This window comes from Diorhabda carinulata, chromosome 3 (genome assembly GCF_026250575.1).
Source record: "Diorhabda carinulata isolate Delta chromosome 3, icDioCari1.1, whole genome shotgun sequence".
In the NCBI taxonomy this organism is placed as follows: Eukaryota; Metazoa; Arthropoda; class Insecta; order Coleoptera; family Chrysomelidae; genus Diorhabda; species Diorhabda carinulata.
In genome coordinates this window covers 29,109,369-29,125,271 of record NC_079462.1, presented here as the reverse complement: position 1 = coordinate 29,125,271, position 15,903 = coordinate 29,109,369, and the positions used below count along the sequence as shown (strand labels likewise).

At 30.3% G+C, this 15,903-nt stretch overlaps 3 protein-coding genes across 15 annotated transcripts in view; 1 reads left to right on the top strand and 2 right to left on the bottom strand.

Moving 5' to 3' along the window:
• The window catches only part of LOC130891073 (uncharacterized protein MAL13P1.304-like), a 15,888-nt gene extending 8,035 nt beyond the window's left edge, over positions 1-7,853 (bottom strand). The window contains exons 1-6 of the mRNA XM_057795586.1: positions 7,660-7,853; positions 6,307-6,557; positions 5,820-5,963; positions 5,066-5,148; positions 1,677-4,445; positions 322-640 (exon numbers count right to left, since the gene is read on the bottom strand). Coding sequence (XP_057651569.1) covers positions 322-640; positions 1,677-4,445; positions 5,066-5,148; positions 5,820-5,963; positions 6,307-6,552 — 3,561 coding nt within the window. The 5' untranslated portion in view covers positions 6,553-6,557; positions 7,660-7,853. The remainder of the gene's footprint in view (positions 1-321; positions 641-1,676; positions 4,446-5,065; positions 5,149-5,819; positions 5,964-6,306; positions 6,558-7,659) is intronic.
• On the top strand, positions 7,145-11,479 carry LOC130891074 (RING finger protein 37). Its single transcript, XM_057795588.1, has 2 exons — positions 7,145-7,321; positions 7,452-11,479. The coding sequence occupies exon 2, from the start codon at positions 8,089-8,091 to the stop codon at positions 9,274-9,276; it is 1,188 nt and encodes a 395-aa protein (XP_057651571.1). The 5' UTR covers positions 7,145-7,321; positions 7,452-8,088; the 3' UTR covers positions 9,277-11,479.
• LOC130891076 (cyclic AMP response element-binding protein B) overlaps positions 10,604-15,903 on the bottom strand; it is a 28,555-nt gene continuing 23,255 nt past the window's right edge. For all 13 annotated transcript variants that reach the window (XM_057795591.1, XM_057795598.1, XM_057795595.1 and 10 more), the window contains one exon: positions 10,604-15,903. In XM_057795591.1, the coding sequence (XP_057651574.1) occupies positions 15,674-15,903 (230 nt within the window). In that variant the 3' untranslated portion in view covers positions 10,604-15,673.

The window sequence follows — 15,903 nt, the reverse complement described above, 5'->3', positions numbered from 1 at the left end:
ACAGCTATCAAATATTATAATGAAGATAATTAGAGCATCAAATGCAAAATTAAAGCAATTAATAACTGTTTTTCTAAAGAAAATTGTAAAAAACGCATTAACAAGTTTTGCCATTTAGGCATATTTTTTGATAAATAATTTTTTTTTCATAATAGGTAGTTACTTTAAGAAGGAAGAAGTTTATCCACTATGTTTTTACTATTCTAGATAATCTTGCACAATAAACTATTCTGATTATTGAACCAAGTTAAGGTCGTCACGTTTCAGCATTGAAGAGGTTAATAAAAATTATATTACATATACGATTGTTAGAAAAATTACCTCATCGTAACTATGATTTTCATCTACTGTTAATTTGATCCTTTTATTAGACCTGATAATAGGAGCAGATTCCCTAGGTCTCTTTTTGGACTTCTCTGAAGGTGTATCTTTATTATAACGGTTGCATGATTTTTTAAGTCTGTCTCGATATTGTAAAACAGATTTTCTTTCTCGAGATTGTAAGACAGATTTTCTTATATTTTTGAAGAGATGAGGAGTATTGAGTGGAGTTTTGATACCTATGTCAACTTCTGTATTATCAACAGGTGTTCCTGGTGTTATATCCTCAGTGATGGGTTGGTATGGTAGAGATATATTGCTAAAAATGAAGAAATAATAAAAATAATCAAAATTTACAATGAGTAGTATCAATAAAATAAAACGGGATGAAACAGTAATAATGAGAAAAAACGAAAAATGTAATACAAGAAGTAAGTTAGAATACTTAGTGAGTGAATTGCAGGTTAAATAAATCTGCTGAAAGGATAGTCAACAGAAATAGAAGGGAAGGCCAAAACATAAATAGAACAGAAACATTAAGGAAATCCAGATTATACAACATGAAGAAAAGGCAAGACACAATCAAAGATAACATTAAGATCAGATTGCATATTGAGGTAGTTGTGAATAAAATTTTATTAAAAATCAGCAACAATTGATGTTGATTTCTAATGCAGGCATTCAACTTGAAATTTTTTTGTCAGCATAAATTGGTTGGAGGTAATCGATTCAATGTCAAAGAAAACAGAAAAATATAAATATATGCTAACAAAATTTGGTTTAGCAAGATATAAAGTACACTGTATTATTAGAGACAGAGACAAACCATGGCAATATCACAATTTCGAGATATTGACTGCCGATGAACTACAATTACATATAAAAATTGGATAAAAGTATGACGTTACACACAATACAAAAAAAAATTGAGAAGTTGTTTAATCACAGCAAAGAAAGAATTTAATTTTATTCATTGATCAACGTAAACCTATTTTTCATGGCTGCATCACAAAGTTGAACAGCTTTTCTTACATGATTGAAATTTTTAAAAATTAGTGATTTTATGAGTATATACCACTGCAGCCAAAACTGTATATGTTTGTACTTGAGAAAATCAAAAGAGAATCAAACAATTCCAATGCCTTTAATCTATTAAAAATGTCACATTTGCTAAAACTTTATACTATGGTAAGTGTTTTGTTTGAGTAATTTATTAATATCAATATCATAATCCACTGACTTTGAAAAACAGCATCAGTATAAAATCTCGAATCAGCAATAACCCTCATATAAATAGTATTGCCTTTAAATGGTTAGAAATATAAATTTTACAGTTTTAAAAGTAATGAATTTACCTTCCAACTCTTGGGCTGTTTGGAGTTGACAAATTGGTTTGAACAATTGAACGACTACTTCTTTGATTTAAATTAGCATCAGTGGCATTTATTGAACTATCATTGTCATACAATACAGAAACTGTAGAAACAATCTCACTGTCTTTAGTAGAATTTACGTTGGAGCATTCAGATTCCTTTGTTGAACAACTCTTATTATTTATATATGTATACAAGGGAAGAGTGGTAGAATCATATTTATTGGAATTATCTGTTTTGAAAGAAACTTCAGAAGTAAATGAACCATAAATGAAATCATCGTGAGCAGTAGATTTTCTGATTCTAAGAGGTCTTTTAGTTACATTATCTTGTACATTTGACACACTCATTGTTTTCTCTGATTCAGACAAGTTCACTAATGTATTACTAAGACTCTTTGAATTCTTTACAGAATTGTTCACATCCTCCAAACTTATAAGTTCTTCTTTAGATGCTCTACTGTTACTGTTAGATGATGTATATTTTGTGGCCTTTCTCACAGAAGACATTTTCGAAGGGGAAAGATGCTGTTCAAATTCAGATCTACTGATATCTAGGGAATCATTTGCTAGGATCGACAGTTCATAATTTGTTGTTGTCTGTACATGAGACATACTTGCTCTAGCTGAAGACCTTCTCCTAGATTTTTCTAGTGAAGTATCTGCAGTTGTGGACAAGCTAATTGGAGAAAGCGACTGATTCTCAAAATTGGAGCAATTGGTACTTTGAGATCTTAGCCTTACACTTTTACTTAAGGAAGATGATGTCACTTTCCTAAAGTTTGGTGTGCAAATCTGTGATTTGTTCTGTCCATCACCTCCAGCCTCAGATAATATTGTAGAAAATTCACAATTCTCTTCGGTATAAGATTGAGATGATAGTCTAGAACCAGATGTATTTGAAATGCTTTTTATAGGTGAAGATAATGTTTTAGTTTTTGAAGTATCACTTTCAATCTCATAATCAAGAAGATCTTCTAAAGCACTAGTTGAGGACAGGCTAGAGTTTGATCTATTTGGCATCTGATTTTTTGAATTATTTGTTATGCTCTTTTTAACTGATGATAATCTTGATACTCTACCACAATCATTACTAGAGCTTTGTTCCTTCATATTGAATGACTTGTTTGATTTTGTTGATCTTCTATTACTTGTTGTCTTTCTAACTGAGGATTCTCTTGTATCTGATTTTCTAAGTACAACTTCTGACTGATTCATTTTTAACGTTTTTCCTGGCGTCCGAATCAGAGACTTGTTTGGTGCACTATTTCTAGTTTTCTTAGTTTTCGCGCTAGTAATTGAGAATATACGTGAGGAAGATTTTTCTTCAAGTTCGGATTCTTGGCCATTTCTTTGCCTCGACTTTCTAGTACCAGGCGACTTAAGATCATTTTTGAGATTATCAGATGTAACCAAATACTCTAGCGGAGAAAGATCTTCAATTATGTAATTGTGAGAATTGTTATTTTGATTTTGGTAAATAAACGAATTGTCTTCAGTATCAGTTTCACTCATTGAGTATTTTGATAAAGGTGAAAACGGAGATATTTGCAGGTATTCAGATTCATCTGAGGCTATCTTATTTCTACTTCGTCTTGTTACAGTCTTTGTACTATTACTGACAGTAGTTCTAGCATATTGTTGCTGTCTAGGGGTTTTTAAATTAGTTTTCCTTATGGAGTTTCCTCCAGAATACTTAGCGGTGTTTGAGAAACTTTGTTGCACGCTTAACCGGGATGGCTTGGTAGTATTTGCTTTAGATTCAATCGTTGCAATGTGTGAATAATTTTCTATTTGGAGAGATTTGTTCCCCGTGCTCTTTCTAACTGAGGAAGATGTTGGTATAATGCTTTCATCAGTACTACAACTTTGTTCTTCCATAGTGAATGACTTATTCGATTGTACTGATTTTCTTTTACCAACTGTCTTTCTAAATAAGGATAAATTGGTAGAGAATATATTATCTTCCAATTTGGGTTTTTGTAATATCCCATCTGGTTGATTCCTTTTCAAAGATTTTCTAGAGGCAGACGATTGATTTAAGGATTTTTTCTTTGTACTTTTTTTAGTTGAAGATAATTTTCTAGAAGGAACATTATCATCTGTGCTTTCAGAGTCATCAAGACCTGACTCTTGTCTATTATTACTTATATTTGAGGCATATACACTATTACCCTGCCAAGATTCATCAAATTCTAATTTTTTTTCCTCGTCATTTAAAGCTGGAGATGAATATGTGGGTGGTACATTTTCTTCAATTTCAGACTCTGAGCAAATAGATTTTCCAATCTCAAGTTTTTCAGGCACAAGCAAATATTCTAGTGAAGCAAGATCTCCAATATTTTTAGATTCCTTATTATGAGACTGATCTATAAATACATCTTCTTCAGTATCATTTTCACTCAAAGAAAATTTCGGTAAGGGTGACAATGCAGACATTTGCAGGTTTTCTGATTCAAATGAGATTATTTTATTTCTGCTTTGCCTTATTTTTGTGCTATTTCTAATGGAAGTTCTAGCGTATACTTGCTGTCTAGGAGTTTTCACATTAGACTTCCTAGAAGTATCTTTAGAACAATTCGCATTGTTTGAGAAACGTTGAGCATTCGACTGGGGTGGTTTTAGCATATTAAGTTTATGTGAAACTTTTGGAATTAGCAGATGTGTTTGATTCTTGTAGCGATGTTCTTGTAGCGACATACGACGTTTAGATGTGGAATGGGGTAGAGCTTTGGAAACTATAATCGGTTTCCTGCAGACAAAAATAAAAAATTGGTTAAATTGATATAAGGAAGTAGTTTTGTAAATAAAATCCACAGAGTATGCATTTTTCAAAGGAAACAATACAACATAAAATTTAACAAGTATAGTAATTTCATATTGTAATAAATAGGAGTATACTTGAAGGTTTTAAAATTTTAAATACTAAACAGATACAAAACCAACATACAGAAGTAACACTTTTTGTAATATCGGGGTAATGTGGGTCTCATAATGTTAAAAAACAAACCAATGTGATAGTAATTACAATAGATGATGTGATATAATGTTCTTCTTTTGGAAAAAGTAACCAGTTAAGTGAAGCCATTATTAACTTCATGGCATCTTATCAGGACTAATAGATATGCATAGATCTCATGTTCATCATTTTTGACTCTTTGGAAAGTACTAAGGCAGATAATGAAAACCCATTAAGTAAATAATTTAATTTGCAATTAAATAGTGTCATGAAGCATCTGAAATATTTATTGGATTAGATCTTATATGAAAATGTTATTTTATTCTAACAAAATCAGTCTTGCATAAAATTATAAGGAATAAAATTTTCGAAATTCATTTTTAGCAATTGAGATGAAACATTAATAACCTTACCTTTCTGTTTGGCTTATTGGTATTGGGGATTTTTTTCTGTTTCTATATAAGGCAGGCAATTTCTGTTCTGCCTCACCAATTTCCTAAAATATACATTTTGATTAAAATAAAAACTCATTATCATTTTGAATAATGATGAATTTCTAAGGATTTTAACCAGTTAGGAAAACCTTATCTTTTAAGATTTGGAGGTTTTTTAATGATACCAACATAAAGCAACAACGTAAGGGTGAGTTCTTCCATAAAACCACCTTGAAGCAACAAAATATGCTGCTAGTTCGTAACTTAATACTGCAAGTAACCCAAAAAGAGTTATCAAGTATTTCCTTGAAAAATAGTTCATACACTTGGCAGAGGACCGCAATTTCTTAAAAGAGACTAGACAATTATCAAGTAACAAATTAGAACAAATTATTAGCAAAGTCAGGAATGTGTCTTTCAAAATGGTCCCTTCAACTTAATATATGTTAGAGAAAAAATGAAAAGAGTGAAAAATACTAAAAATACTTATATCAGATAACTAGACATAATAAAATAATGAAAATTGGAAATTCTCATAATTGCTCAATAATGTGAAAATACCCTAATGCCAAAGGAAAAAAGTGGCATAAAGAATAAATATTAACTTGATAACATTTCAATAACAATACATGATTAAAATAAGCAAGGTTTACTGCATCAAAATTTATTTTGGTTAATCAGATATGAAATAATGAGAATTTTAATCACTCAATACAATAAAATAAAAACATACCTGTTCTGTAAGAAATTCGTTTTTATATTGAATCCTTTTTCCAAATATTTCGATTAAATCCTCATTTCTTAGAATTCTGGCTTTTCTAACAATAGAATTGTTGACTGTTATTGGATATTTAGAGGATTTGTTAATAATTGTCGCCTACAACAAGTTTAAGTGAAATTTTTACATATTCTACACCAAATATGTATACATTGTAAAAAAATATTAGTAGAAAGGTTTACTTTTTGCATAAATTTCAATATCTTTTTGAAGAAAATTGACAATTTTATTAATACTTTTGTAAATATTACTATAACATAACCTTCAGTATGACTATATATTAATTAATCAATTGTGATAGTTTCTGATTTATTAAGAAAGGAATAAGACACGCTATACTTAACAGTATTTATATTAGCCTATTTTAAAACACGAAATATTGAGATATCACCTGTAAGTTGTAGAAACTAAGCAGTGGAAATCAATTTAAAGTTTTACTTACAATTCTGTTTTCATTGACCTCTATAACACAATGAATTGCTTCTAAACGAACATCTTCCAATTTTATACGAACATCTGCACTTAAAGAAGCTCCAATTGTTGTTGTACCTTCTGATAAAGGATATAGTGTTCCTTCATCACTATTCCTTTTTAAAAATAAGAGAAAACCATTCTCCTGCTCACTTGAGTCACTCTCTTCGAAACTATCCATGATTACTTTCTTGTCTAGTTTTTTTTCCGTTATCATTTTATCTAAAACAGTTTTAAAACTTATTTTGAATTACAAGGTTAGCGTCAAGATAAATTATTCAATTTTGACAATTGACAGTCGGCAATGCCAATATTTATTTATAAAACAAGCTAGCATCGACGTCAAATCTTGGAAAATTTTCCGAGCTGGCAATGGTGTACAGCCACATGGATCAATCTCCTCGATACTATAATAGGGCATATAGATAACAGTATTAAATGAAAGACTAAATTCGAGCATCGAAATTAGGTACCTCGAATATTATAATAATGAAAGAGTACAATGCCGAGAAATTTCCATAGATCTATAATGTCGAATGTTTTTTATACGATATAATATATGATTAAACTATAACTTCCTCTAAACTCAATCAGATACAGCTAATTATTATATTCGATATCAATAGCCCCAGTAAGAAAAAAAATAATAAATAAGTACTTTTCTGTCTATTAAATAATTGAAACGACCTTTTTGAAAACAATGTCAATATTTTTTCCTAAAGACAAAAATGAGATCAGAATCCATTACAATTTAGCAAAACAGCATTAGAGTTTAAAGCGATTTAATACCATGTATATATCCCAAATCCAAACTTTGCACACGACTATGGGGTCTTGGGCACTGCTGCCAGATCAGTTCCATTCGCTTGACGCCATTCTATTAATCTCGAAAGACAATAGTTAACAAAATGTATATGATTTTGCAGGGAATAATGGTTAATACATTTTAAACACTTAGTTTATACATAAATTGGATAATTACAAAGGTAAGTATTAAGTTGTTTAGCTGACAATATGAGAGATTACTCATTGAAAGGTGTTTTATTACATCTCCAAATGACAAGTTTTGTTTCAGAGATTGTACATTTGAAATGATAACTACAACTTTTGTTACAGATTGTACACCAATTTGAAAGGCACAGAAAATGAATTTTATAATTCAATTATTAAGTTGGAAATGATGCATACAGGCATTGGAGAGAATTAGTAAAAAATCACATAACCCTTGGATAGCAATAGGACTAGTAATTGGCATTTAAAAAACTCCTATTTTCAACCGCCAAAAGTGTAACATTTATTAATATGTTAACAACAACAAACTTACGATTTGTTTTAATATGTTCTTAAACTACATTAGTTTTCTTATTCCAGCAAACTATGAACAACGATCACGTATTCACCTTGGTATAATTACGAAAGTTGCGAAAATCAAAACACAACAAACACATTAATCGACCTCCACTGAACGAGAAAATAACAACTGTTTTTTTGAATGCTGGAAAGATGCATCTCAATTACGCATGCGTATTCTAGACTACTCTAGTCAAATCTGATAATTTTAAAATAAATTCCAAAATTAAATGGATGGATTTAATTGCTGAACAACATATTATGTATTAATTATTAAAAAATATTTTCAACTTTTCCGTAAATCAGAATTAATTGAACGTAATAAAGTAATACATTTGACTATTGCACAACAACAAAAAACCTTATTAGTTGATTCAAACAATACACATCCTACTTTAGCATCATGTTCAACTTCGTTGATTCGAAATTGGCCCCAAAAGTTTCTTGCAAATCACCAGCAACTGAAAATTACGAAGTTGATAATCTTATCAGCAGTAATTCCTTGGACAGGATTCGGGGATTTATTTCGTATCCTTCGATTAAACCACCTGTAGATGTAGAATTTGTTTTTTTATGTCCTGTTAATATCCACTACATTGTGTTGAATACAACTGTAGGAAATCAGAAATGTAGTGGTATAGAATTATTTGCAAAAACGGAACATTTAGATTACACGTCCATTGGAAAATCCGTTTACAATGCTGCTGGAGTAATATTCTGTAATAGTAGAAAGTATTCAAAATATGATTCATATCCAAATTTTAATACCTCTTTCCAAAAAGTTTTTTTCAAATCTGATACTTTTAAATATTTCTTGAATGCTACGGGAATAAAAGTGTTAATTTTTCGTACAGATAAATCAGTGCCTTGCCTCGGAAGTGTGGAAGTTTGGGGCATTCCTTCAAAAACATGTTCCAAAGTTACTGTAAATACTATTACTAAACTTGCTACTAACAGATGTACTGAATTTTCTCCTACGCAAACTATTAAAACTGAAGAGTTCATAATTCCAGAAGATTTTAAAGATGATTTAACATATGAAATCATGACCATACCTATGACCTTACCGTGTGGAAAAACTATCGATCAAAGTACATTAGAGAAACATTTAGAAAGTGAAAAGTGTTTTGGTAGAAAACCATGTGATCCTTTCACAGGTGTTAAGTTTAATGATAGTTTAAAACCAGTGATGAATGTAGCATTAAAAAGTAGAATAGACATGTTTATGCTACAGAACTCCCATAGGCCAGAATTACTTACTACAAAAAGAATATTAGGACGTGCTATTAGTAATTCTAGTGAAAGTGATACTTCAAGAGAAAGAATGTCAGTTCAATGTGATGATGGTGATTTGGAGGTAGCAATAGCTAATGCTAAAAGAAGTGCAAACTTCACTATATTTACTAGTGACGAGTCAAATAGTACTATCAATAAGTGTGGTGCGTGTAAGACTGAATCTAATTTTTTGTATAAAATTCCCTGCAATCATCTATTTTGTAGATCATGTTTATTAGAGCTTTGTCAAAGTTTGGTCTGCTCAATTTGTAATAAAAGTTTTGTTAAAAACGAAGTTAAAAAATGTTACTTTTAAGGATATAACACAATAAATTTGTCTCTTTGAAATTACAGGTTACTTTTATATTATATTAATTGTATTTAAATAAATTTTTAAACAAATATCAAAAGTTTCCTAGTTAATGCTCTTGATCTTTAGAATCGTACGTAAACATTTTTACGTGCGGTATATTATGTCAACATTTGTGTAGCATATTTGTACAAATGGTAAAACTTGAACGGTAATGAGATGCCGGATCTTTTCAATTTAAATTTATGACTAATTCTGCACAAGCCTTTTTTATTCCTTTCTGGAAATTCTTTCTTTGCAACCTTATTTATTTTTAATTTATATTTAATAAGATGGTTATTCTTCATCTAATCACCACTCTTCTCTTTCTAATGCCCAATTTTATAAGTGAAGTTCCAACCTCAAAGATACCGTTTTTTGCACAACATGAAATGGAGGATTCGAACCCTAATTTTTTCAAATTGTTTACATTTTTATAATATTATAAAAAGGTTATGTTAGAATGATTGAAGATGTGCATATTATATTTTATGAGCTCGAAGAGGATGATGATAAATTGTCGGCGCACCCAAAAAACAAGTTATTCGTTTTAAAGCGAATCTTCAAATTGCCCCGCGTTTTAAATTTATTGTAGTTCTTCAAAAACCGTTTTTGTTATTTTCATCATTAACTTCCCAACTCCTCCCAATTGTTTTCCTTGTCCTCCCAAGTTACCGTATCACTTTTTTGAAGTCGACTGTTTCTCTGTATTTCTTCACAAGGTTAACCAGAAGCACAATTTTATTGTTTATACAACTTTCTCAATCAATTCAACTTTAACAAACTAATATCGGGAAAATTTTTGTTATACCTCCGCGCTGGTGACAACTGGTAGAAAAGTGTATGTAGAGCAATCTTGTTTTGAACTTTAGTTTAATCTCCAGTCTTACCCTAGGTTGTAAAATTGGCCCTACAGAAATCATAAGGAAAAAATAGTTTCTTTGAGTGAGTCAATCGGTCCTTGTTAACCAGTAAGGTACACGATCGCATACCGCGGCTTTTTATCCGAATATACAGAATATCTTTCTTTTCTGAAGAAGATATCGAAAAATTTGTTAATAGGACGCTTGTTATCACTTAGCTGGTATAAAAGTGCGATGGTTTCAGCCTTAAGATGACCACCAGTGCGCGTAGGGTAAAGCGTGGTGTGTGCTATAGTCGAAAGTTGATGGTCCTCGTTGTGTCCGTGCCCTTTATTGTACAGGGTAGTAAGTATTTACTTTAATATGGACCTACGAAGGTATCAAGTTTACGTAGATATACATAATAATTGTTATGGGAATAAAAACACATATGAAATAAAATATTCACTTTATTATTAATAATAAATCAATTTCAACTAATACTTAAACATATAGTAGATAATAATCTTATTTACAAATTCCCTAATTAAGACAACTACCAAAAATAGCAATTGGAAATATTTGTTTTCAGAAATTCCAATACATAGAACTGACTTGTTCGAATAAGTGTTGAATATCTAAGAATCTAATTATTAACAAAAAATACATTGCATTATTTATCATAAAGATTACGGAAATATCAGTATATTCACATATAATTAAAATGATTAATCACCTCCTGTAATAATTAAAAAAAATATTATCTTGCAACTCAGTTCTATTTATTCAATTAATTTAACAAGGCAACAATAAGGGTGGAAACATATTTTTTACTCAAAAAACCATTATCGTTCCACCGTGGTTTACAAATATTCACTTTGGCTGTGCGAAAGTATTTTTTTTTCTTTTTTTGATATGTAAAAATACATTTACATACATACAAATATGTACAAACATTTTTCTGTAAAGACCATTATCGGTCGTTATAAATGATTTCCACCTTTCGTTGAATTTCAAATATTTAAATTAAAAAAGGATCTCAATAAACTGTACTAAGTCATAAAATATATCGTTAATTTCAAGTTACGTATATACCTCATATAAATCCATATATAGTTCACCAGTTTCAATATTTTTTCTATACGCATGCGGACATTTTAATTGTTATGTTAGCAATACGAAAATATTTCTTGTTGTCTATGGTCTAACGTCATTTTGGTTATAACCTCACTTTTCTAGCTTGTATGAAGTTCAACTCAGTATCTTATTATTGCAAAGATTTTCTATCTCAATTTTAAATTTTATGAGTAAAATTATTCAAAAATAGATACCAGATTCTTTTTTCCTATTTTTTTTAAACAACCAGCGTCATTTAAATTCGAGGTTTGCCAAGTCGCACCTCACCAGTTATGTAACAAAAATGTCAGTTATGAGTTGATGTTTTGTTATCAATGATAAATAATAAATGATTTCTAATTTTTATTATTATCATCGAGAAGGTCACTACAGAGCATATGAAGGTCACTGCAAAGGATCACACAACGTATAATGTTCAAGGGAACACTTCATCCCCATACACTAATTTTTTGCTAAAAATTCATGAAAAATCGAAATTATGCTTTAATTTAACTGGTGAATATATATTAATATAAAAATGTATTATGATACATTAATTTTTTGGAAAGATGAAAATCATCGAGTGCAATTTCGTAACACAAATAATTTTTGTTTTCACAATAAAAATGGCACTGCTCAAAAATTTTACAAGTCCTACGAAATGCACACTGTTATATAATCTAGAAGGCACTCTACAGGTCGGGACTGTAGAAATATCTACAAATATCGAATTTTTGTTATGCATCAAAATAAAAATGAATTACTAGTAAATGTTATATACAATAGTTTCCAAAAGGCATTCCAATAGATAATCTCACATGAATTTAGTATAGTAAGTTCAATTACACGATGAAGATTTTTAATTTCGACCTAATGCCAAATGAAAACTATAACGGTGTTCCTTAACCAGACTTAAATGAAAATTACTTGAACGTCTTCAATCTATGTATATACTTAAACTTCAACAGAAATGTAACGTTTTAACCCTATTTAGAAAATCGGTTTCTCCAACTCTTGGAAAATGATAGGGGTTTGAATTTAGAAAATTTCTTGATTTAATGATTGTATAAATAAATTACATTCACCTTTTCTATGTTAATAATTTTCATAAAAGACAAAATATTTTTCCATCAATTTAAAAAGTAGATCAGCTTGCTGGTAAGACAAGATAGTCTTCAGTTAAAAAGCGATGTGGTAAATGCTTCAATTTAATTAGGAATCAAACATGCATGCCACTCCAAAGCATCTTTCATAACCAATTTTAAAAAAGCTGTGAATGAATCTAGTACGTTGAAAGGTAAAGAACAAGTTAATTCGTCTTTATCAACCTTTTATCAACATTTTAGTAGGTCTAGACGAATGTTCTGTGCTCGCGGACCATCCCTATAGTCGGGCGAAACAACGTACCAACAAGACGCACTATTTATCGAGTAGTGAATGATTTCGAAGAAAGTGACTGTAGCTGATAGGCGCAAGCATGCACCACAACCTACTGCAAGATCGGCTGAAAACATTACTGCTGCTCAAGAAAGTGTTCAAAACAATCCAACAACCTCAAATCGACGCCGTGTTGAGGAGCTTGGTCTTCAAAGAACAACTTTGGCCACAATTTTGCAAAAGGATTTGCATTTGTTTCCATTTAAGTTCCAGTTGACACAAGAGCCTCTTCCAGACATTTGAAGTTGGCAAGTGCATGTAGCGAGATCACTCATGACTCTCCAGCCGTCAAGTAAAATTGGAGCTGAGAAAACCGATTTTCTGAATAGGCTTAAAACGTTGCATCCGTGCTCTTGTTCAAGTGTAATACGTAGATCGAAGACGTTCAAGTATGGTTAAGGAACACCGTGCTATATCTTTAAAGTTTATATGAATGTTATTCGATTTTTTGGAAATATTTCAACAGCAAGATTCTTTATACATCTCACTAAATATATACATCGAGTTCATTAAAAAAAAATACAACACTTCGTGATCACAAGCCTTCTATCTTCTGTTATGATCCTATTTTCAAGGTATAAAAAATGTTTAATATTTTAATAAATAAAAATTATCAACGATCCAGGAACTCATTCATTTTTGGCTCTAAATGTACATTTAGAGCTAGTTTTTTATTTTTACTAATACCAATATGATTTGAATGTAACCAATTACTTAAAAAAAACATGAAAGTGTATGTCACTATTTTTTTGATAAATTATCATATAATATTACAAAGTCTTTCATTCCTATATGGTGGAATGCCGAAAATGCTGAAACCAAATGCCGGATTTTTTATTTAACATAAAAATGTATTTAAATAGTACAAAAGGGCTCCAGAGCTGACCAGCGTTCTTAGGTCTTCAGTCACAACAAAAGTGAAGAGGAAATTGAAAACGATAATAGCGGAAAGAAACCAATGAATATGTCATGGACACGGTTATAAAAGGGATTAAAAAATTTTATTTCACAGAGTTTCATCAAGTCTACACCATAAAATCCTTTTGTATCATCTATTCATCAGAAATTTGTTTTTTAAAACTCTAAGGAGAACAAAAAGTTTTAATCAACAGTAAACTACCCTTATTTTCGACAATGTTAAAAGAACTGATTTAGAAATTTAATTTTAAAAACTCAAATGTTAAATTTCTTACAATGAATCAAGAAAAAATTATTTTAACAAATAGATAATAGAGTTTTCCATATTTTGGAGACCTTGTATATTTAATCCAAATATCCGGAATAATTGGGGTCTCGATAGTTCCGAATTTTCGGCTTCCAAATGTACAATATCAAATTTTATGCTATATCATAAAATGTATAAAAATAGTTTAAATATTTATTAGATCAGCAAAAAATGCGGTAATTCTTTTTATTTAAATCAAAATCCAAAAGTATTACAATAATTATCAATATATTCGATAAAGAAACAATATTTGTTTAATACAAGGAATAATTTTGTTTATTTGGTAACCGGTACTGCGCAACTCATTGTAGAGGACAAATTGTTGACTAAGTGAAGAAATAAAAAAAACAAGGGAAATAACCAAATTTATACCTAAATACAAAGAACATACCAAAAAGAAGGTAAACATGTATGTAAATCTCGGCAAGACAAATTTAGTTCTGCCACCTGCCAATCGTGTCGCTAGTGTAATAAAAATGTGTCATTACTGTCAATGTCAATATATCAAATATAAATAGATTAACAACATAAATAATAGAAGAATGACAAGATAAAGAACACATTACAAAAGTTTTAAAAAATCGATAAGGGAAAAAATGAATAAACAGATAAATGGGTTGAACAAAATATAAATATAAACACATATAAATTGACAAGATAAATGATACAAGATTGCAAATATACTTTAAAAAAAAGAGAAATGAAGAAAGAATGGGATCAACCAAATAAAGGAACTGGGAACAAAAAGAAGCAAGGATGGGATATGGGCACAAGATAAAACGAAAAATTTGGTATCAGAGAAATAACTTATCAAAAAAAAGAGGAAAATAGAGGAAAGAATAGGTATAAGGAGAACCGGAACCCACATCAGACATCTGACGAGGTAAAAGGAAAAGAAGGTAATGTCAAAATTACATGATAAAGTTTTTTTTGTAATCTTCAAATTGAGAGTACCAAAATTTGGTATTAGAAAAATTAATCGACCAAAAAAAGGAACTGAGGACAAAAAGAGAGAAAAAACAGAAGATAGAGAAACCTTAATCAGACTACAAGAAGAACCTGACACCAACAAGCTTATTCCTCTTATCCATTGTAAGCATCATGAAAAAAATGAACTAATTTAAAGAAATTTACTCTAATAAAGTATAAAAGTCCGAGGGCAGTGGCTTGACTAATTAGAGATAAATAAATCTTGTCGTTGTAAACGTATTATTGAATGAAACACGTGAAAAATGTTACTATATCGAAAATATTGCTGTTTTGGAGAATTAACTACCACATTTTTATATTAAATTAATAGGTACATTTGTATAATCGTATTAGTTTTCACATATAGTTGATTCCGGGTGGATTTAATTATTAAATGTTCACAAACTAATTTTTTGAGTGCTATAAATTCGTTTTCTTGATATATTTTATATTATCTTAGAGTTCCGTATTCTGTAAACGGTACTTACCAAACAATTTAAATGTTATTTATATTATAAAACATACACAACAATAAATAATTTTCAATTGAAGATATTGACTGATAATTCGAGCTTATCCTGTATACAAACGATAACTATTATCCAACATCTTGCTGAGTGACGATAAACTCTGGAATACAATCCAACAAAACGCGTCTCAAAACAATTAAAACAATACTGTTGTTGACATTGCACTCTCCTACCACCATCTCGGTTTCGATCCCTCACAATTTTTTAAACTCAGTCCTTCACCTTATTTTAAGTAATTGAGGTTCTCATTCACTCTTTTGTTGACAATACAGTTCTTTTAGCGATTTCAGTTCGTCAATAAGAGCTTTGTTTTGGTTTTCTAGGACCGCTACCCTGTTTTCTAGACACTTTATGTACTCTTTTTTTTTCCTTCGACATTCCCTAGCCGCTTCTCTATTTTTGAGTAATCGCATTTCTCTCTTGCGCGCCTGGTCCTCTCCACCTCCTCCAGATAGGCTACCAGTTTGCGCCACAA